Genomic DNA, 22,089 nt, shown 5'->3' on the forward strand with positions numbered 1-22,089 from the left:
TGTATGATAATCAATATGCATTATTACTTTGACAGTACTAAATTGTATATGAGAAAATTAAATTGAGCAAGACAGAAAAGCACTAGTTTTAGGTGGACAGTACTTGATTTTACGGTCATCCAAAATCCATAAGATTCGCGCACTCACTGCACCATGACCTCAGATTTATGTCATTTAACTGATTAGGTTAGTCTTGTGCAATACTTTACTTCTTCCAATAGCTTATAGTTATAGTCCTCGTACCTCTATCAAGTCTAGCATCTTCCCAGGAGATTAGAGTTAGTCCTCGCATGTGATTGATCATGAGATTAAGAGTTTAAAAATTCTCTTGCAAAGACCTGTATTTTTCTGAGGACCAGAAATGTAAAGTTGTTTTGCCTTCTTTCTATTTTTCATGCAATAAAAATTCGATTTTGTTGCTTGGCAGTTAGACATTCAAACATTGTACAGATTATAGGTCTATAATTTAATTCTGGTTGTAATGCTGTATTTGATTGGATAAAAAATTATTTTATATTGTATAAAATGGGTTGCCTACGTCACATTTAATGACTTGCGTCAAAAAGGTATTAATCCACCTGTTGTTACATTCAAATATTGTACAATATTGCAATATTGAAGTCATTTTGTTGGAACAATCTTCTTTTTTTCTTACATCAAATAAATGAAAATTAAATTATAAGCAATGAATTTTATAGCTACCCTTTTTATACGGTATAAACTGGGTTGTACCAGTTTAGTAATACGCTTTTTTATAAACCACTTCGCGGTTTATAAAGCATAAACTGCCCCAACCCAGTTTATACCGTATAAAATGGGTAGCTATTTAACATGTTTAATTCATTCCTTAAATTATTATAGGAAGAAATTGAAATAAAGTAAATATAAATTTTAATAATAATTTATCTTAATATTTATTCGGCATAATTTTGAACATTCATGGGTAAGTTATCTTGTGTATGGGATCATTATACCGAGACATGTTTTTGGGTCTCTGGGTATTTGATTCCATCAGGTCCACAGGGTTTGACATTAAGCTTTTGGAATACTAGACCAGTCAGGCTCCTCTGGCAAATTTTTACTAGCCCTGACCCTTTAATCACTAGCCCTGACCAAACTTTAGGAAAAAAATCTAAAGTAAGAAATAGTGATATTTTTTTTCTGTGCAGATGTGAATCCGTATTATTTATATAACAACATTTTCCCGCTCACATGTCAACATCGAAACTAGGTCATCTACGTGCAGCTTGTCGTGTTTAGTCCTAATTTTATCAACTTGTATACATTATTAATATTGATACCATTGAAATTGTTCAGAGGATTTATGTATAGTAAAAATAATTTTATTACTGTAATTTATTGCCATTTACAAGTACTCGGTTTACCGATGTCGTAAATGTGAATTTTCGACAATGACAATGGTAACTACTCGGCCATTTCTGTGAATGATAAATAACTTATTGCATCTCTCTAGGAAAATGGCCGCTTTGTTACGAATGCCGACAATAAATGTTGTTAAAAATAGCACATCAGTCACGCTGTCTGTAACGTACGTAGTTTTCTTTCTACTATGCAGTTAGGAACATTTTCATTTTATTTTTACATTGACAATAAATGATATGTTTAAATTTAAAAAGTTCATTTATTTTTCTTACACAACCAGTCGGTCTAGTTTTTACCCGACCGAACCCATCATTTACTAGACTGTCGGTCGGACGTGCCTTAATGTCAAACCCTGGGTCCAGCACAATGCCCCGATAAAGGTATATAGCTTGATAAAGCTATATAGCTTTATCAAGGTATTTAAAATACCTTGATCAAGGTATTTTTTATGTAATGAAAAATCAAAAAAATTCTTTTAAAATTAATTATTGAAAGTCGATTTCTGAGTTGTTGTCAGTAAATTCACCCATGCATGTAAAGTACTCAAACACAAACAAATCAGTATAAAAACAAGTCGTAAGAGGAGACGTTATTTTATGCTTTCTTTTTTATACCACTTACCAGCGTGTTTTTCATGCACGAATAGACACACTGTCAAAAACTCAGAACTCGACTTTCATTATTTAATTTTTTAAGAATTTTTTTCAATTTTATTTACATAAAATACCTTGATCAAAGTATTTTAAATATCTTGATAAAGCTATTAAGCTTTATCAAGCTATATACCTTAATCGGGGTATTGTGCTGGACCTGTCCATATGCAATAGATAATTTAACCCAAACTGAATTTAACTACTTTTATATATGATCCTTAAAATAAATTTAATCAAGTTGTAAATTTTAAGTTTTGCTAAGTTGGGTTCATTAGAAGTTTTTATACTATCAGGTCATCAGGTCATTATACCTTAAAATCAGGACATTATACCGAGTGTGACTAAAATGGGTAGCGAAACCCGGGCCGGGCCGGGAATTTCGATAACGAAAACCGGGTTTTTGATTATCTCGAAATAAATACTCATTCTTTCTTCATGAAATTTACGGACATAGTTTATTATTCTATGATTGGCCTTCGCTAAAAGTTTTAGGTCAAAATATTGTGTTTTTAAATGATTATCACCGATTGTCCTTTTCAAAGTGACTAAAATGGGTAGCGAGCCCGGATTACTCATTTGGGCGATTTAAAGTTAATTTCGGCAGCTTATTTACAATTATTTCATTTGGGTCTTTGAAATTGAACTTAAACTACCTAAAACATTTAACTGTTGCAATAATAAATCACGATTATTGAAAATACACGCATTTATTGTGTACCCGGGATTGGTCAAAACCGGATACGTTCACCCGTGAAAAACCTTTTATTTCCGAAATACTTGTCAGATAATAACATATAATTTGATCTAAATGACACTTTTCTGCTTTGCAAATTTATATTAATTTTTTCCAATTTATTTCTTAGATGTATCTCGGTCAGGGACTAAAAAAATCTACATTCTTTCTCTGGCAATCCGGAGTTATATAATTTGTCCCGGGCAAACGCGTCCGGTTTTGACCCGTCCCGGGTCTATGAAAAATGACAAAAACCCTCATAATTGACATTTTATTTCATAATGATTGAACAATTTAACTTCTTGAAGTTAATAAACAACCATTTAATGCAAATATCACAAACACTTTCGATGCATTAAGCTTAAAATCGCCAAAATGAGTAAACCGGGCTCGCTACCCATTTTAGTCACCTGGAAAAGGACAATCGGCGAAAATTATCGAAAAACAAAACATTTTAACTTAAAATTCTCAGCGAAGGCAAAACCTATACTTATTAACTATGTCTGTAAATTTCATGAAGAAAGAATGAGTATTTATCTCGTAATTATTAAAATCCGGATCTCAGTTTTGAAATTCCCGGCCCGGCCCGGGTTTCGCTACCCATTTTAGTCACACTCCATTATACCCCTGTCAATTTTCTATGTCAAATAAAACTTATAAAAAATATTTTATTTAGCATTTTCTTGATGATTCTTCTAGAAAATGATAATATTCAAAATTTCCAATAAAAATAATATTGTTTATGCACATTAAAACTCTTTATTTCAGCATATATATGTAATCAGGTCAATCAGGGCATTATACCTTTCCGTCCATGGGGGCAAATAGACGCATCTTTTACATATCTGTTTTAAACGGAATGATATGACAAAAGCTTAATGTTTCATAAATTATTTCTATAATATTTGCTTATTTCAGCTTTAATTTTGAAAAATAAATATGCATTGAAAGTATCAAATACCTCTTATAATGTTCAACCACAGAGTTTTTTTTCCAATGCTAGATGCTATCTGGTGGCCATGCTTTTTACATTCGGAACACTTTTAGGTTTACGATCATAATATCCACTAGAAATTTGAGAAGTTCCGAAGTAAGAAAAGCTACAGGCGGAGAACCAGTTAACCACGCGAAAACGAAGAAAATCTGAAATGTCCGCTTTTCGAGCAAAATTTCCTTCTGGATCAATAGCGATTAGCTCATATAGAGACCAACATTTTAAGGTAAAGATAAACACACACTCTGAACTTATCTAAAGCTTCACCTGTTGTTTATGGGTAACAATTACATTGATCCAAAATTTGATTTTGATATGCCCAACTTTTCTCGAAAAAACGTACTTTCACTTTATTTACTTTGTTTACATAAAGGGTAGTGCTCTCTGAAATGTATACAGATTGAAATTTGAATGCATGTTTCGCTACCCCTTCCAATGGCTTCCATCTACCTGTAACAGAGGGGGAAAATCATAACAACAGGAAAGAGTTGGGCAGGTCCAGTCCAAAGACTATTTCTACTATTTCTACTATTTCTATTAATTGCTACCTAGGTATTTAATGCTACCGAAAGTAGCTATTTTTACCTACTTTCTGCTTTGCTTGCATTTTGTGGCCAAATGCAGGAACGGCGCAACATGGTTAGCACAAAATGTTTTGAAACAGTCACACTTATGATGGATATGACAAAAATTTGGCCAAAAAATGATTACTTCGGATATTATCAATTTTGCATAGAAACTAATGTAAAATTGCCGATGCAGGAAGTAATCATTTTTCGACCAAAATTTTGTCGTATTCATCATTAGTGTGACTGTATCAAAAGATATGGTATTCACCATGTTGCGCCGTTTGGTCTTTGTGCTGCAAAATGCAGAAATTATAAAAAGTAGGTAAAAATAGCTACTTTGGGTAGCTTTAAATACCTAAGTAGCTATTAATTGCTATGTAGGTAGAAATAATATAGTCTTTGGACTGGACCTGTTTGTAGCATAGATATCAGGTCCAGCACAATATCCTAATAAAGGTATTAAAAATACCTTGATCAAGGTATTTTGTGTAATAAAAATTCAAAAAAAATTTAAAAAATTAAAACTGAAAGTTGAGTTCTGAGTTTTTGTTAGTGTGTCCACTCGCACATGAAAAACACTCTGGTATCAAAAAGACAGCATTTATAAAGGAACGTCTCCTCACACGACATGATTTTATACTGATTTCTTTGTGGTTGCATGAGTACTTTACATGCATTGGTGAATTTACTGACAACAACTCAGAAATCGACTTTCAGTATGTAATTTTTTAAGAATTTTTTGAATTTTCTTTACATAAAATACCTTGATCAAGGTATTTATAATACTTTTATCAGGGTATTGTGCTGGACCTGAATAATGGATAATACATGTAACAAATTCATCGTTTGTCTATTAGCCCCTTCACGGTAACTGTGGTACTACTCTTTTGCGGGGCAAAATAATCGCGTTTGGTGAAGTTTTTGTTGAGAGATGATTAAATGACGTATATTTAACAATTATTTTTACGTCATTTCACCAAAATGTACCATTTTGCCCTGAAAGAGAGTAGTGCCGCAGTTACCATGAAATGGTCTATTAAGTTATGGGCAAATAAACTTTTTAAACTTTAACTTGTCTGAAAGCGGTCATACTAAACAGAGTATGTTAAATTAGTTTCGGGCTATTGTTAGGTAGATAAAACATTTTTTAGTATCTAAAATATTTACTTGCCCGATTGGAGAAGTTTGTCAATATTTTCAACTTTGCACAAACTAAGAATTTATTTCCCTGGAGAATTGAACAACCATTAATGTCAAAATCCCCTGGACAACCACAAATATCCTCAGATGTAAGAACCAAAAAACACCCCTCACATACATGCAGTCACATTCCAACCTCAAAAGATACAGTAAAATTCGGTTATAACGAATTCACTGGGACCTCTGAAATTACTTTGCTATATCCGTAATTCGTTATATCCGTATAAGGAATTTGTTAAATATACTTAGTCAGGGATCCAAGATAACTTCGTTATAACCGTGAATTCGCAATGTCCATGTTTGTAATTAACGAGTTTTACTGTATTTTGATATTTCTTCTTTCCTCCTAAACAAGTAGGTGGTCAACTAAACAATAATAACATTAAATTTTGAAATTCCATACATACTTTTACCATGTATTTTCCAGTTTTAAGTAAATGGGGTTTGTGGCCAGGCAATTCTGATTGCTGTGACCTATATGGCTCACCTTTTTCAAGCACCTCAGATTCAGATTCTGGTCATTTAACCCCAATGGCATAGCTTTTATAACATTTCTGCAGCTGACTCTTCATTGACTTCTAGATGATTTGCCTGATGGGGAAAATTCTGTTTGCATATTTTGGGGACAGAGACATTAAAAGTGGAGATATCTTGTTCAGGATAGATTTTCTCACTGGTGGCTGTACAGCTCAGAATACATACTGTAAATGCTACCAGAGATTATAAACAATAAAATGCTTTCTTTGGTTGTAAACGGGTTATGTAAATTTTTTCTGCAATAGCTGAGACTTTCATTCCAGTACATGTACTAACAACAAATGAAAGACATTTTATTGTTTATATTTTATATCTGTTTAAATAAACATTAAAATTAGAATTTAAAAGGTTAATTTAAGGAATCACTGTCTAGTTATCATAGTATGCCAGGGCATCAACAATAGTAGGGAACATGGGATAATTTGCATAACAGGCGAAAACACTGTAATTTACTTACATTTTAGGGGAGCCGAGCGGACCAGGAGAAAGCTTTGTTGACGTCCTCTACGTTATACGTAGGAAATCTCTCGTACTACACCACAGAGGAACAGATCCACGAGCTGTTTGGGAAATGTGGCGACATCAAGCGAATTGTCATGGGGCTGGATAAGGTCAAGAAAACGCCCTGTGGATTCTGTTTTGTGGAGTATCCTTCTGTGTTTTGATGTCTTATGTGTTTATTTATAAATGACAAGTAAACTCATTTTTTAAGTGATTATCATTCAATTACATTTCAGTCATCGTGACGTCTCAAACCAGTGCAGTGCAGAGACCAAATTCTGTGGTTTCATTAATTTTCGTAGGCATCAACCTTCATGACGTTTTAGAGGATATGTAATTTCATGGACAAAGGTATTGCCTATACAAATGAATAACACATTTCTTAATTCAATGAACATTTAGATAAAGTTAAACAACGAAATCCTTGAAAATTGGTGCTTGACAAATATTAATGAAACCACAGTATAACTCTCTCTGTGTTATGGTTTGTGATGATTGGGTTCAGTTTCTCAAAACGTAATAAGAATACACAGTTATTTTGATTTATGAAAGATATACCCCAAGATAAACTGAATATTTTTAAAATTAGCTGATATGATTAAGATTACATGACATTCACAATTTACTTTTATGTCTTTGAATTTTCAAAAAAAACAAAACTTTAAAAGCTTAAAAAATTGCATTAATAAAAGCATGGCTGTAAGGGCAAAATTTAACAAAAATGGCACTTACTTGACAAATTTATAAAGGAATAATTGACATTTGTGTCATTAGGGGCCTATTATAATTAAAGAATTTTAAGATCTTTTTTTGAAAATTGGCAGAGAAAAATTGAATATATAAGTTAATTGTGGTAAGATATAAAAAACAAAACATTTTTATCTCTATATTAAGGTTCTTTTTTCAAAGTCAAATGATCATGAAGTCAATTAAGCATGTTAAAACAAATTAAATCATGTCGCTAATTTATGTGAACAATGAATAAGGATGTAGAAACATTTTTTTTTTAATTTAATTCTAAAGGGATACAACCAATGAAACAGAAGTTTGAAAAAGAAATACTTTTAATTTCCAAATAATTACCAGGTATATTAATGACTAATTGTGGCAGTTAGTTTTTCCTGAACTACCAAGATACTATACACGAGAGGACGCAGAGAATGCAATGAGGTACATCAACGGAACAAGACTGGACGACCGGATCATTCGTACGGACTGGGATCACGGCTTTAAGGAGGGACGACAATACGGGAGGGGCAAAAGTGGGGGACAGGTAAACATTTTAAATGTATCGGAACCCATGATTGGGTTTGTTACATACAACATAAACAAAGCCATTTCTATTTCACACCCTGAGGCAGGTCATTAAATTTGTATCTATCAAATGAATATGGTACAGTATTAGAATTTCCACAAATTAGAAACTCTGTCTACAATGCACTAGCTCTTACAAGTCAATAAATCTCAAAGTCTCCCGGTCAAAGCGTCCCGATTTTGGACTTAATTTGGAATCCAGTAAAATGATGTCGTCCCCTGATTTTGGTCAAAGTGTCCCCTGATTTTTGTCAAAGTTCCCCTTATACTAAAATGATGTTACAAAACCACCCCAAAATAAAAGCGTTACAAGTCAAGTGATTTTGTTCAAGGCGCCCCCTTATATTTTTACAAAATACGGAATAAAACTGTTTTGAATTTATTATATTATCATTGTTTGGCAGTTAATTCTATAGGGTGCGCTTTGTCCAAAATCAGGGGACATTTTGACCATTGCTTTGGGATTGACTCGAAAAGTTTTTTTCCCTGTAAAAGTATATTAGGGGTCACTTTGACCAAATCCAGGGACAGTAAAGATTGTTTCTATAAAATATATTTTTTTCTGTAAAAATATGCAATTGTTAGGGGGCGCTTTGACCAAAATCAGGGGACGTTTTGACTAAAGTTAATGGACGCTTTGACCTGGACGTTTTTATTAGGGGGCGCTTTGACTGGCTCCCAAATAATCAATCTGTATAATTTAACATGTTTTAAGCAATATGAGCTGCATGTTTGACATCGGAAAAAATGTTGCAAATTTATAATTAACTAATTTAACTATTTCAATGAAAGTAAAATAGAACATTTATAAACTTCTGTTGTTCATATTTGCTATGAAAGAACTTTTTATATGCTTTGATTGAAGTAAAATTGAATTACTGTTGTCCTGTACAATAATGATTTCTTATATGATACTGTGTATTCAGTTGTACATAAATATTTCTTCTGAAACATTTTTAAACTTTATTTTGGTTTTATTGATCATAAGGATTTAGATTACATACAGATTAATGATAATAACACATTTTACCAGGAAAATAAAATTTTCAAAAATGCAGCTCATATTGCTTTAAATAGAAATTATTCTGATTATGCTGATTTCAACAGTCCTTCAGTTTCAAAAAAGCTAACTGAAGTTAAATTTTTTTCTTGAAAGTAAATTGTTTTTTATAGTTTTAATTTTTGGTTCATCCCAAGGCTCAAGTGAGCTTTTCTGATCGAAATTTATCTATTGTGTATCATTGTTTGTTCAAATAAAGGCCCATGCCATTTTCCAAGGGGTAGATAATTACAAAATCAAAGATTTACATAGGAATATATATATAAAAAAAAATTTTCAATTTCTTCTGAAGAACAGCAAAGAAATGGCTGCTCATTTATGTCGAAGCATTCTCAAAAGTTAAAGCATCAACTTTGTTCAAATTATTATCTCCAGGGTAGGGTGGGGCATCCAAGAAAGTTAAAGAAAAGCTAAAGAAAAAAGTTGCAATTAGTAAAAAAAAAATTATTAAGCATGATTTGTTAAAATCAAGACCCCCAGGGTAAGGGTAATGCCACAATTAAAGTTTAGGAAATAATTCACCAAAGTCAAACAGATAAATTATGTAAGCATAATTAGAAGATTCAATTTTGGTAAGTGGTAGACAAATTAATTTCTACATGTTTCCACCGAATAACTGCTTCATTCTACGCTCATGGGAACTATTTGTCCGTATACTCCAGTTTATTCCAATTTTGTTCAAATTATACCCCATCCCTTCCCATAATGGATAGCACTCAGCTTTTCAATACTTAACTAATTTATGCTTTTTTCCTAGCCATAGTGATCAAGTGAGCTTTGTGGCCCTTGGGTCTGTTGTTTTTTATGCCCTACATTTTTTGTTCCTAAATTTCAGGTCCGAGATGAATACAGAACAGATTATGATGAAGGAAGGGGAGGATATGGAAAAATAGTGGCTTCAAAGATCAACCAATCACGTGACCCCATGTGATCATGTGATCCCGACCTGTGAGGCTGTGTTTAAGTGTGTTTATCAGACTGTTATTTAAGGACAAGGCTACGAGAAACAGTCACTTTCCTGATTAGGGAAAGAATCCTCTTAAAAACTGCTAGCCCTACCTCAAAAACAAAAACTTCATGTTATGGATGCTCTGTGCTCTAGGTGGATTATTTATACTTTGTATTTACATATTGAAGCAATTAATATTGCACTTAATAACCTACCATCATTTTTACCAACTTTCCATTTTGCAAAGGAATGACTTTATATGGCAGGATGTACACATCTATTGACAGAATAAGTTTTAATCATGATTCATTGCTTTTTTCGTTTGTCATTACATGTATATATTTCTGTATAAAGTAAAAATAGTATCAGAGTCAAGTTTTTGTTTTTATTAGGGCCCCGCAAGGATCTGCTGGTGCCCTATAATAATCACTCTGTCCGTCCGTCTGTCACTCTTCCGTCCACAAATTTTCTGTTTTTTTTTCTAATAACTTTTTTATGGTTGCCCAATCAAGTTTAAATTTGGTATGGTAGTTCAATAGGCAGAAATACATATTTTGATGCTAAGTTTAATTCTCTATGTCTTCTAGTTTGGAGCTGGGGTGGTGGGGTAGATTCCTTAACTATGCATAAGAATGAACAGGCAACTTTTTTATGGTTGATCAATTAAGATCAAATTTGGTACGGTAGTTCAGTAGGCAAAAATACATATTTTGATGCTAAGTTTGGTTCTCTATGTCCCTTGGTTTGGAGCTGGGGTGGTGGGGTAGATTCCTTAACTTTATATAAGAATGCATTGGCAAAGAGAGATAACTGCTGAAGATGTTCCCATTCAGTAAACTGAATGCTGCTAGGAGTCCCATGGGATTAATTAGCTTTCCTCCTGAAGAAAATCCAGAGCATTATCTTTATCTGTCACATTGCGATTAATTACCACCTCTGTCTGCAAATGAAGTTTGTTTTGAAGTTAAATCAATTTGGAATGCTATGAACATTCTGAAATTTTTATTATTTATTTTTGTCTGATAGTTTTGATTTCATTGAATTCTAAAAAAAAAAGAAATAGATTGAAGAAGATTTTTTGATTTACCAGGGTACTTTTTTCTCACTTTTTTTTAAAAAATATATTAATTCAAGAATATTTTTAATTTTTAATGTAGTTGTATAAAAACCCCATTCTATCATTAATACTGAAAAAGTTCTTATTGTAAATTTAGAATAAAATGATGTGAGATGTACAATTAATCCCTTGCGATTAATTATCTAGCCTGCTGCAGAAAATCTAGTAGGCTTTTCTTTATCTGTCACTTTAAGATTAATGAAAACCTTTGTCTGCAACTGCTGTTTGTTTGAAGTTAAGGTCAAGCCTTCATGATATTTGCATTCATTGAACGCTGGCATTTATATAACACAAGATTCATAATTGTATAAATATACATTCAATGTTAAGTTGTTCTTTACTGCCAAATGTAAACACAAGGATATTATTTTCAGGTTTTTGAATATTCAGGAATTATCTTGAAATGCTTTTTCTTTGTACATTTATTAATCATTCTGTAAGCTGCACCCTTTTATTTCTACCCCATGGCGGGGCCCTTGCTGACTGGTCAGTGTTCTAGTTAGGTACTATTTTTCTGTATGCATTAAGAAAATAAATGGTAATAAATTACAGTTAAACATGTTTAATGTATAAAACGCTTCTTTATTTTAAAATTAAAATGAATATCACATTGCTTTAAGTGTAAATTTCTTATAATTGTGTTTGCTCTAGCCCTAGTTTACTTTATGTTTAAAGTAGCTGCAATAATGTAGACCTCTCCAATTATTTTTAGGTCACTTGAGGTGACTTATTGCTATTCGTTTTCGTCCATCGTGCATTGTTACAACGCACTTTGAAAAATTACGCACTTTGAAAATTTTTTTCAAAGTGCGTTAAATTTTGGGACCACGTCAACGCACTTTGAAAAAATAAAATTTCTTTTCAAAGTGCGTTAATATGGACCTTATTAACGCACTTTGAAAAACTGTGTATGGATTTGTCAATATTCCTGCAAATCTTAGGTATGATAAATAATTGAACCTGTTTGATAATTCTTCTGTGAAGAGGTCACTTCAGGAAGTGAAAGTGAGCGATTTTGATTTTTCCATACTTTGAAAATTCTTTCTCGCTTAAATACTTTACTGTACTTATTTTTTTTTTGCATGCATTTTATGTAAACTTAGATTTATTGAAAGTTTTCAACGTCACACCAGTTATGTAAACACATATATTTGGGTGTAGCATAGGCATCAGTACCGGAAAGGGGGTTACATGTACAGGCACGTAGTATCAGGGGGGCGGGGGGGGCCTGACCCCCCCACTTTTTCTCCCGACATTACCTTTACTATAGAAAATGTATATTGAAAGAAAGGTTTGCCCCCCCCCCCCCCACATTTTAGCACAGTGCAGTGTTATAAAGAAAATTTACCCCAAAAAGTTTGAATTGAAAGAAAGTTGGTCTTGAAAAAAGGTAGCCATTACCACCCCCGCCCCCACCCCCAGAAGTAGGATTCTCGACTTTGGGCAACATTTAATATTTCGGTTTTTTTTAGCTTGTCAACTTTTTCAGGTAAGTAAAAAAAACGATGCTACGTGCCTGATGTAGGCATATAAATATTTTGCAAAGATATACATAATATATACATGTATGCATTAAAAATTGGGGCTTACCTGTGGGGTCAACTTTCAATTTGCTACCGACAGCTATGTACAATGTTTAAGAAAAAAGAGTTGGGATGAGAGACCTTCTACTCGTCTTCAATGAGGTTAAATGAGTTCATGTAAATTTTTAAATAGTTTTTCGAAAGATATAATTATTACAATTTGATTTCCTCTATTACTAAAATCTAAGTCTAGAATTTTTTTTTTACATATCTTTTTTTCAAAGTGCGTTAAATGCCTCCATGGTAAAAAATGTTTATGTGCATTCTTAACGCACTTTGAAAAAATTTTTCAAAGTGCGTTGAGTGTGTCAAAAATTTAACGCACTTTGAAAAATTTTACGCACTTTGAAAAATTTTTTCAAAGTGCGTAATTTTTTCAAAGTGCGTTGCCACAGTGCATTAACATTTAAACATTTTCAGCTTCTTCTCTAAAACCACTGAACCAATTTCAACCAAATTTGGCATATAGCATAGATGGGTAAAGAGGAACAAAAATTGTGAACTTCATAGTCCCTGGAGCCTGGGGGTGGGGCAAAAACCACTAAAATTAGTGCAGTCTTAAAAAATCTCCTTTACTCCTGGACATCAAGCAGTCAAACTGTTGATATGATTGTAATCAGCATTACGTCCTCTACCAAAATTGTGAAATTCATGGCCCCAGGGTCAGGGGTTCTTGTGCTAGGGCGGGGCATAATAGGTTATATTTATAGTGGAAATGCATTATTTCTTTGAAAGTCTGCTTTTCTGCACCTGGGAATTAAATAAAGTAATCAAGTGCATAGTTGAGTTGAAAATGACTGCCTCTTCCAAAATTGTGAATTTAATGACCCCAGGGTCAGGGGTTCTAGTACTAAGGCAGGGCCATATAGATTATATTAGTGAAAATGCATTAATTCTTTGATATTCTTCTTTTCTGTTTGCGGCATTAAATAACTAAGTGTTGAATCAAGCTGTCTCTTCTTACATTGTGAATCTAGTGGCCCCAGGGTCATGGGTTCTAGTGGCAGGGTTGGGCTTTATAGATTATATAGTAAAAATGCATTATTTCTTTGAACTTATTCTTTTCTGCTCCTGGGCATTAAATAAAATAACCAAGTGCATAACTATGTTGAATAAGACTGCTTGCCTCTTCCAAAATTGTGAATTGCATGGCCCCAGGGGTTCTAGTGCTAGGGCGGATTGTATAGTAAAAAATGAATTATTTCTTTGAAAATCTTTTTCTTTGCTCCTGGGTATTTAATTAACAAACCAAACATGTAGTTATGTTGAATAAGGCTGCCTCTTCCAAAATTGTGAATTTCATGACCCCTGGATTGGGTGTTCACGAGTTACGGTGGGGCTTTATTGATTATACAGTCATATAGTGAAAATGCATAAACTCTTTAAAAATCTTCTTTTCTGCACCTGGGTATTAAACCATTGAAATATGTACATAGTTATGAGGAGGAAGGTTGCCTCTTTAAGATTTGTGAATTTCAGAGCCCCGGGGTCAGGGCTTCTTGTGTTAGGGTGGGGCTCTAATATTTTCCTTTGATCCTAGGTATTATGAAAATGATCTTAGTATATATTTATGATGAAGAATGCTGCTTCTTACAAAAATGCTTCATTTCCTGGCACCTGGGACAGAGTTACTTGAAGGGGGGGGGGTCTGAAAATGATTTACTGCTCTGAAATCTGAACTTTGGTATTAATCAACAATGTGATGAAATAAAATTTCTAAAAAAAATGTTGCCCCAGGGTCAGTGGTTCCTATGGGATGGGGTGCACAACTGATAATGAAAAAGTGGAAATGCATTTTCTCTTTGTTACTGTGATCTACATCTACCTGTAGGTGTTAGTTTACTTATGTGTTATATGCAAAGAGAAGTAACTGTAGTTTATGTTTATCTTATCTCCCCACAAGGGAGCTCTTCATTTTATAAAGCTCAGTTTTAGTGGATGATGCTGAATAAAGCATGGTCTAACAATGGTAGCAGAACGTGGTTGAAAGAAAAATTAAGGATACAAGTGCTGAAAACAGTGTAAGCAAGTGTGTGACATTTAATTATTACAATTCAGTGTTTGGTGAATGATAAAAAAGGTTTGACTTTAGCGAACTGAGAAAATGTCAATAAAATTCAACCCCCCCCCCCCCCCATCTTACAACCCCAAAATCAAAAGTTATGAACTATACAAACAAGAACTCTTGGCATGGAAAGAAGTCACAGAGTTAGATGAAAAGAAACAAGGTGTCGCTATTGCCCTATCTCTTCCTGAAAATGATGAGTCCCAGATACGTGAAAAAGTGTTTGATCAGCTGAAATTGGAGGATTTCAAAAAAGACACAGGTTTGAAAACATTGATACAATTTTTGGACAAACATTTAGCCAAAGATGACCTGGCAGATAGCTTAGAAAAATTTGAAGATATTAAAAGGTGTGATGGACAGTCTATCAATGAATACATATCCATTTTCGATGCAAAATACAGAAAAATTGAAAAGAAAAATATGAAGCTACATTGTACCCCCAGAGATTTTGGCATTCAAATTACTCAGATCATTGATAAGCAAAGAAGAAAGAATGATCGTCTTGACAGGAATGAATTTCGAGAACAAACAAACTTTATATGAAGAAGCAAAGAAATCACTTAAAAAATTCAAAGGTGAAACTTGTGAAGGAAATGCACCTACCAAACCAGTATCCATTAAACTTGAACCAGCATTCCTTGCAGAAAATGAAGAAGCACTAATAGCAGCGGGATACACTAGAATGATAAGCAACAAAGTTTATCGGGGAGGGGGAAGGAGTGAGCAGATGAGAGGAAGAGGATTTCAGAGTGGCCAGAGTAGAGACTCTCATCGAAGTCAGTACCGTGGACAATCGCGTATAGACAGCTCATCAGTCAAAAAGAGTATATGAATCCATCAGGACCAGATGGAAATGTGTTAACGTGCAAATCTTGTGGGTCATTCAGACATATGGTTGCAACATGTCCTCATAGTTGGGAAAATATGGCTAACGTCAACACATGTTCAGCCGAGGAAGAAGAATTTGTAATGTTTACGGGTTACCAACCAAAGGAAATAGGACATTTGGGGATGGACGCGAGAAACTGTGCAGTCTTAGACAGTGCGTGCAGAGTACAGTGTGTGGGAGTACCTGGATCAACACATACATTGATTCATTGGATGATTTGGATAAGAACAAAATTAGAAAAACTGAGGGCAGAAGAGTTTTCAAGTTTGGAGGAGGAACTCGTCAGAAATCTGAAGGAGAATTTGCAATTCCATCTCGTTTAGCAGGGAAAGGTGTGACAATAACAACTGATGTTGTTAATTCTGACATTCCATTGTTATTATCACGAACAGCTATGAAAACTGCATGCGTAAAGATGTACGTAGAAGATGACACAGCAGAAATTCTAGGGAAAACAATGAACCTTAATGTGACCTCTTCTGGACACTTTTGTATCTCTATAGATAAAGCAGAAATGATACCCGTTGAGGAAGTTTGCTCGGTTCGTATTGATGACGTGGACCCAAAAAAGAGATACTCAACTCTCTTGAAACTGCACCGACAATTTGCCCACCCACCAAAGAAACGACTTGTATCACTTTTGCAAGATGCGGGTGCATGGCGAGATAGCTTTGAAGAGGACGTTGAAAAAACAGAGCAGAGATGTGAAGTGTGCAAGACGTATGCCCGAACCCCATCTCAGCCTGTCGTTTCATTTCCAATGGCAATTTAATGAGAAGGTTGCTATGGATCTGAAGTACTGGAGAGGAAAATGGATACTACACATGATTAACATGTGGTCAAGATACACTGTGTCAGTTTTTATTCAGAGGAAAAAGACAACTGATGTTATTGAGAAAATCATGTCTCATTGGATTGGTATATTTGGTGTCATGGGCGCAATTATGACAGATAATGGAGGGGTGTTTAACTCGGACGAAATTCGAGAAGTTGCATCCATTCTGAATGTCAAAGTTTGTACATCTGCAGGTGAAAGCCCATTTCAAAATGGTTTGTGTGAGAGAGTACACTCTGTGACTGACATGATGCTCACAAAATTGGAACACGATTACAAAGATGTAAGTGAACAGAGCTTGTTATGTTGGGCAAAGACGGCAAGGAATGCCTTGAAAATGTGGAATGGGTTTAGTAGTCACCAGCTAGTATTTGGATGGATCCCCAAACTCCCAAACATCATGACGGACAAACTGCTTGCTCTTGAGGGTCGTACGATAAGCGAGACATTTGCTAAACATCTTAATTTACTGCACAGCACTAGACGAGCTTACATTGAGGCTGAAGCTGATGAGAGAATCAGACGGGCGTTGTTAAATAAAGTGAGAGCTGCTGAAGAATCTTATGAGAATGGTGATATGGTGTACTACAAACGTGCAGGTAGAGACAGATGGCTTGGACCCGGAAGAGTTGTTTTTCAAGATGGCAAAGTAGTTTTCGTTCGACATGGTGGAGTTTTTGTTCGAGTGTCACCCAACAGGCTACAGAAAATAACAGATATTGAAATTACGGGTGCTAATCAAGAGAAAACACACAATCAAGATGAAACAAATGAAGTGGAACATAAGAAGAGTACTGTCACTGAATACCTGTCAGAGAAGAAAATTGACCAGAACTCGCATCAACCTCCCAAACCTGCACTGAAAGCAAACTAGAGAATTCAGTACAAGATGGGATTGGAGGATGAGAATTGGATAGAAGCAACAGTTCTCAGCAGAGCAGGCAAAGCTACAGGAAATTACAGAGATTGGTATAACGTGAAAGATTCTGAGAGTGATCAAGAGAAAAGCGTAGACTTGGGTAGACTTTCTTAAGAGAGAATCAACCAAACAGAAGAGAGTGTCAGTTCTACAACATGTGAGAATACAAACTGTGACAATATTTCTCTAGCAAAGCAAAATGAGTTAGAGAAACTAAAGAACTTTGACACATATTCAGAAGTTCTGGATGAAGGACAGCATAGATTATCTACCAGATGGGTTGTGACTTCAAAAGAAGGACAATTGAGAGCAAGACTTGTAGCTCGTGGGTTTGAAGAGGATTTTTGCATCCCCAGAGACAGTCCGACAGTTGGAAAAGGTGGCCTTAAGATATTTTTGACTCTAACGGCAAGTAAGCTATGGGATGTCAAAACCACAGACATCAAGTCAGCCTTTTTGCAAGGAAAGAAACTTGACAGAGATGTTTATCTTCAACCGCCAAAGGAAAGTAACACACCTGCCGGAATGATATGGAAGTTGAAACACTGTCTATATGGACTTAAAGATGGTGCAAGACAGTTTTACTTGTGTGTTAAAGAAGAACTTGACAAACTTGGCTTCGAACAGTGTGGTGTAGACCCAGCTCTTTTCTACTATAGAAGGGACGGAAAGCTACATGGAATAATTTGTTCTCATGTTGACGATTTTCTCCATGCCGGGGATGAGACTTTCAGCAGGAAAAGTTGCAGAACGCCAATTTCAGTATATTGGTTTCTATGTTAAGCAAGATCAAGAGGGGATAATACTGGATCACACTAATTACATGGAGAAATTACAAAGTACAGAGATCGACCCACTGCGAGCAAGTCAGAAGAAAAGTCAACTAAGTGATGAAGAACAGACTGCATATAGACAAATCATAGGGCATGCAGGGATCAAGACCAGACCTTGCATTTGAGATGATTGATATGAGTACTAAGCTTAAGAGTGGAACCGTGACAGATTTAATCAGAGCAACAAAAATTATTAACTGGCTGAAGGACTTAAAAAGTATCTTGAGATTCCCAGCTTTAGATCTTGCATCACTAAAGATATTGACATTTACTGATGCATCTTTAGGAAACCTTAATGACAACTGGAAGTACCCAGGGAGTTATCATCTGGATTATGGACAAACATGGAAAATGCCGTCCCCTTTTCTGGCAGGCTAAAAAGATCAGAAGAGTTGTCCGCTCCACTCTTGCAGCGGAGGCACTTAGTCTACAGGAAGGACTGGAGGCAAGTTTTTATTATCGACACATGTTGGAGGAAATTTTGAGAGTTCCCAGCAAATCCATCGCGATTTATGCATTTGTAGACGATAAGAGTGTGATTGAATCCGTGCATTCAACAAAACTTGTGGAAGATAAGAGACTCCGAATTGATATCGCGGCATTGACAGAAGAAGTCATTCAAGGAGACTTGAAAAAAATTCAGTGGTGTTCTGGACAAAAACAGCTCGCTAATTGCCTAACAAAAGCAGGAGCAAGTGGTTTGTGTGTTCTGGAGATTCTGATGACAGGACGGATGCTGCCAGACTTTTGTGGTTAAAACAATGTTTTGAAAGCCAATGTTATTGTTTTATCTTACAATCTGAAACACTTAATTAATTCTATTTTTTTTAATTTTATTTTCTTTACCCCAAAAGAGAAAAGTATAATTAATGTTAGTTTACTTATGTGTTATATGCAAAGAGAAGTAACTCTAGTTTATGTATATCTTATCTCCCCATAAGGGAGCTCTTCATTTTGTAAAGTTCAGTTATAGTGGATGATGCTGAATAAAGCATGGTCTAACACTAGGTATTACTAACCTAAGTAAGCATGCTGAGTGCATATTTATGATAAGCAATGGTACATGTACCTCTTTCAAAATTGTGAATTTCATGGCCTCTGAATTAAAACATGAATCAAATTCAATTGTTAAAAAGTTGTTGTATGATACTCAAGTGACCTATAAGGCCCTTGGGCTCTTGTTCATGATACTTTTGTCCTGTTTTGGAAAAAATACGTTAAATTTGAAAATTTCATCGCGACCGAGAAGCACAGCTGTGTAAGATGTACGTCTACACTCGTCGGACCTCTACAGCAAAATACAATGAACTGATAAGCGAGCTGCTCCTTTTACATGTGTTGAAGGGAGAGCGTTGGAGAATGGGGAATATGGCGGACTATGCCTTTATAGCTCAACTCAACGAAGTTGGGGGAGCTTATGTAATACCGTCGGCGTCGGCGTCCCAGGTGAAGGTTAAGTTTTTTGGAGCAGTTTTCTTTTTAAGTACTTCTATGTCCTATATTGATAAGACATGCATGGAAGATGGTTCTAGTGTGTTTCATTGTACCAGTCAAAGTTTCAGATGCTGCAATTTCAGCAAAGGAATGACCAGGTTAATGTTTTTGGCGCAGGTTTACATTTTTGGTGCAGTTTTTGGTGTAGGTTTCATTTCCAAGTAACTATATAAGCCCTATGTTGACCAAACTTGCATGGATGATACATCTAAGGATGGATACTACCGGGCTTGCTTCGGATGCTGAATCTGACCTACATTTTCCGGTTGAGTGAACAGGTTAAAGTTTTTGGTGCAGGTTTCATTTCCAAGTAAATATGAGACCTACGTTGACCAAACTTGCATGGATGATACACTACTGGGCTTGCTTCGGATGCTGAATCTGGCCTACATTTTCCGGTTGAGTGAACAGGTTAAAGTTTTTGGTGCAGGTCTCATTGCTAAGTAACTATAAGCCCTATGTTGACCAAACTTGCATGGATGATACATCTAGGGATGGCTACTACCGGGCTTGCTGCGGATGCTGAATCTAACCTACATTTTCCGGTTGAGTGAACAGGTAAAAGCTTTTGGTGCAGGTTTCATTTCCAAATAACTATAAGCCCTATGATGACCAAACTTGCATGGATGATACATCTAAGGATGCATACTACCGGGCTTGCTTCGGATGCTGAATCTGACCTACATTTTCCGGTAGAGTGAACAGTTTAAAGTTTTGGTGTAGGTTTCATTTCCAAGTAACTATGAGACCTATGTTGACCAAACTTGTTTGGATGATACATCTAAGGATGCATACTACCGGACTTGTTTCGGATGCTGAATCTGACCTATATTTTGGGTTTGAGTGAACAGGTTAAAGTTTTTGGTGCAGGTTTCATATCCAAGTAACTATAAGCCCTTTGTTGACCAAACTTGCATGGATGATACATCTAAGGATGCACACTACCAGGCTTGCTTCGGATGCTGAATCTGACCTACATTTTGCGGTTGAGTGAACAGGTTAAAGTTTTCATCAAGAGATAAAAACTCTCAAATTTGCTTCAGATGCTGGATTTTGATTACATTTTCATGAAGAAGAACTAGTTTATATTGTTTATGTAGGTCTATTTCAAAGTATCAGATCAAAATTGCTTAAATATTTTCATTTTTGGAATGTACACTTTTTGTTGGTTAATTGTGTGACTTTGCCTTACTTAAAGACAACATTCGTTGAGGTGAGCTCTGTAATTTCTGATTACCTATGTTTATGAAGAGTCTTCAGCTTTAAAGAGAATGAATATCACATTGCTTTAAGTGTAAATTTTTTATAATTGTGTTTGCTCTAGCACTAGTATACTTCATGTTTAAATAAGTTGCAATAATGTATGACCTCTCCGATTATTCTAGGTCACCTCAGGTGACCTATTGCTATCCGTTTTCGTCCATCGTCTGTTGTTTGTCGTCTGTTTAAACATTTTCAGCTTCTTCTTTGAAACCGCTGAACAAATTCCAACCAATTTTGGCATGTAGCATTTGATGGTGAAGGGGAACAAAAATTGTGAATTTGATGATTCCTGCCCCACTGGGGCCTGGGGGCTGGGGCCAAAACCAATAAAATTAGTGCAGTCTTAAAAAATCTTATTTACTCCTGGATATCAATTAAGCAGGCAAATTGTTGAAATGATTGTAATCAGCATTGAAACCTCTAGCAAAATTGTGAAATTAATTGCCCCAGGGTCAGGGGTTCTGGTGTTACATGTAGGGTGGGGCTCTATTCACTATATAGTGAAATTGCATTAATTTATTCTTTTAAAATCTTCTCTGCTCCTGGGTATTAAATAAACTAATTAAGTTCACAGTTATGATTAGCAAGAGTGCCTCTACCAAAATTTTGAATTTTATGGCCCAGGGTCAGGGATTATGGTGTTAGGGTGGGGCTCTTTTGATTATATAGTGAAAATGCATTTATTCTTTGAAAAGTATATATTTTCTAATATGCACTTTTTATGCCCGCGTTATCAAAGAATCTGATATGTATAGTGTTTGTCCTGTCTGTCTGTCAATCTGCAAAAAACTTTAACCTTGCACATGACGTTTCAGTGGGTGGGGCTTTACCTTTCATTTTTCACATTATATTTTTGACCTTTGAGTTCGACCTACTTTTGAAAAAAATCATCAGTGAAACTTATCCTTGGCCATAGCTTTTGAACAGTTGATGCTAGGGTTTTCATTCTTCACGTGTATTCAAGACCTTTAGATGGGTTTACATAAATTTGGCCTTGACCTTACAAAATGACCCAATTAAAAAGAAAACTTTAACCTTGGTCATAACTTTGAACAGTTGGAACGAAGCTTTTGTATTTCACAGGTGTATTCCATGTGACAATACCTTTCTTCAGATATCCTGACCTTTACCTTAGAAGTTGAACTACCTTTGAAAAACATTAACCTTGGCCATAACTTTTTGACATTTTGTGCTA

At 35.1% G+C, this 22,089-nt stretch overlaps 2 protein-coding genes across 3 annotated transcripts in view; one reads left to right on the top strand and one right to left on the bottom strand.

Moving 5' to 3' along the window:
* Positions 1 to 3,799, bottom strand: part of LOC134272920 (GPI mannosyltransferase 4-like) — a 7,838-nt gene extending 4,039 nt beyond the window's left edge. The window contains exon 1 of the mRNA XM_062755097.1: positions 3,731 to 3,799. The gene's annotated coding sequence lies outside the window, so the exon portion shown is untranslated. The remainder of the gene's footprint in view (positions 1 to 3,730) is intronic.
* Positions 3,800 to 3,832: 33 nt separating this feature from the next.
* Positions 3,833 to 22,089, top strand: part of LOC134272921 (nuclear cap-binding protein subunit 2-like) — a 68,935-nt gene continuing 50,678 nt past the window's right edge. The window contains exons 1-4 of one of the 2 annotated variants that reach the window (XM_062755098.1): positions 3,833 to 3,989; positions 6,534 to 6,715; positions 7,705 to 7,843; positions 9,780 to 10,267. In XM_062755098.1, coding sequence (XP_062611082.1) covers positions 3,918 to 3,989; positions 6,534 to 6,715; positions 7,705 to 7,843; positions 9,780 to 9,875 — 489 coding nt within the window. In that variant the 5' untranslated portion in view covers positions 3,833 to 3,917 and the 3' untranslated portion in view covers positions 9,876 to 10,267. Of the gene's footprint in view, positions 3,990 to 6,533; positions 6,716 to 7,704; positions 7,844 to 9,779; positions 10,268 to 22,089 lie in introns of those variants that run through there. The other variant, XM_062755099.1, reaches the window with a different exon arrangement.

Source organism: Saccostrea cucullata, unplaced genomic scaffold (assembly GCF_032062105.1).
Source record: "Saccostrea cucullata isolate Sc308-1 unplaced genomic scaffold, CSIRO_AGI_Scuc_v1 ctg1978, whole genome shotgun sequence".
Lineage (NCBI taxonomy): Eukaryota > Metazoa > Mollusca > Bivalvia > Ostreida > Ostreidae > Saccostrea > Saccostrea cuccullata.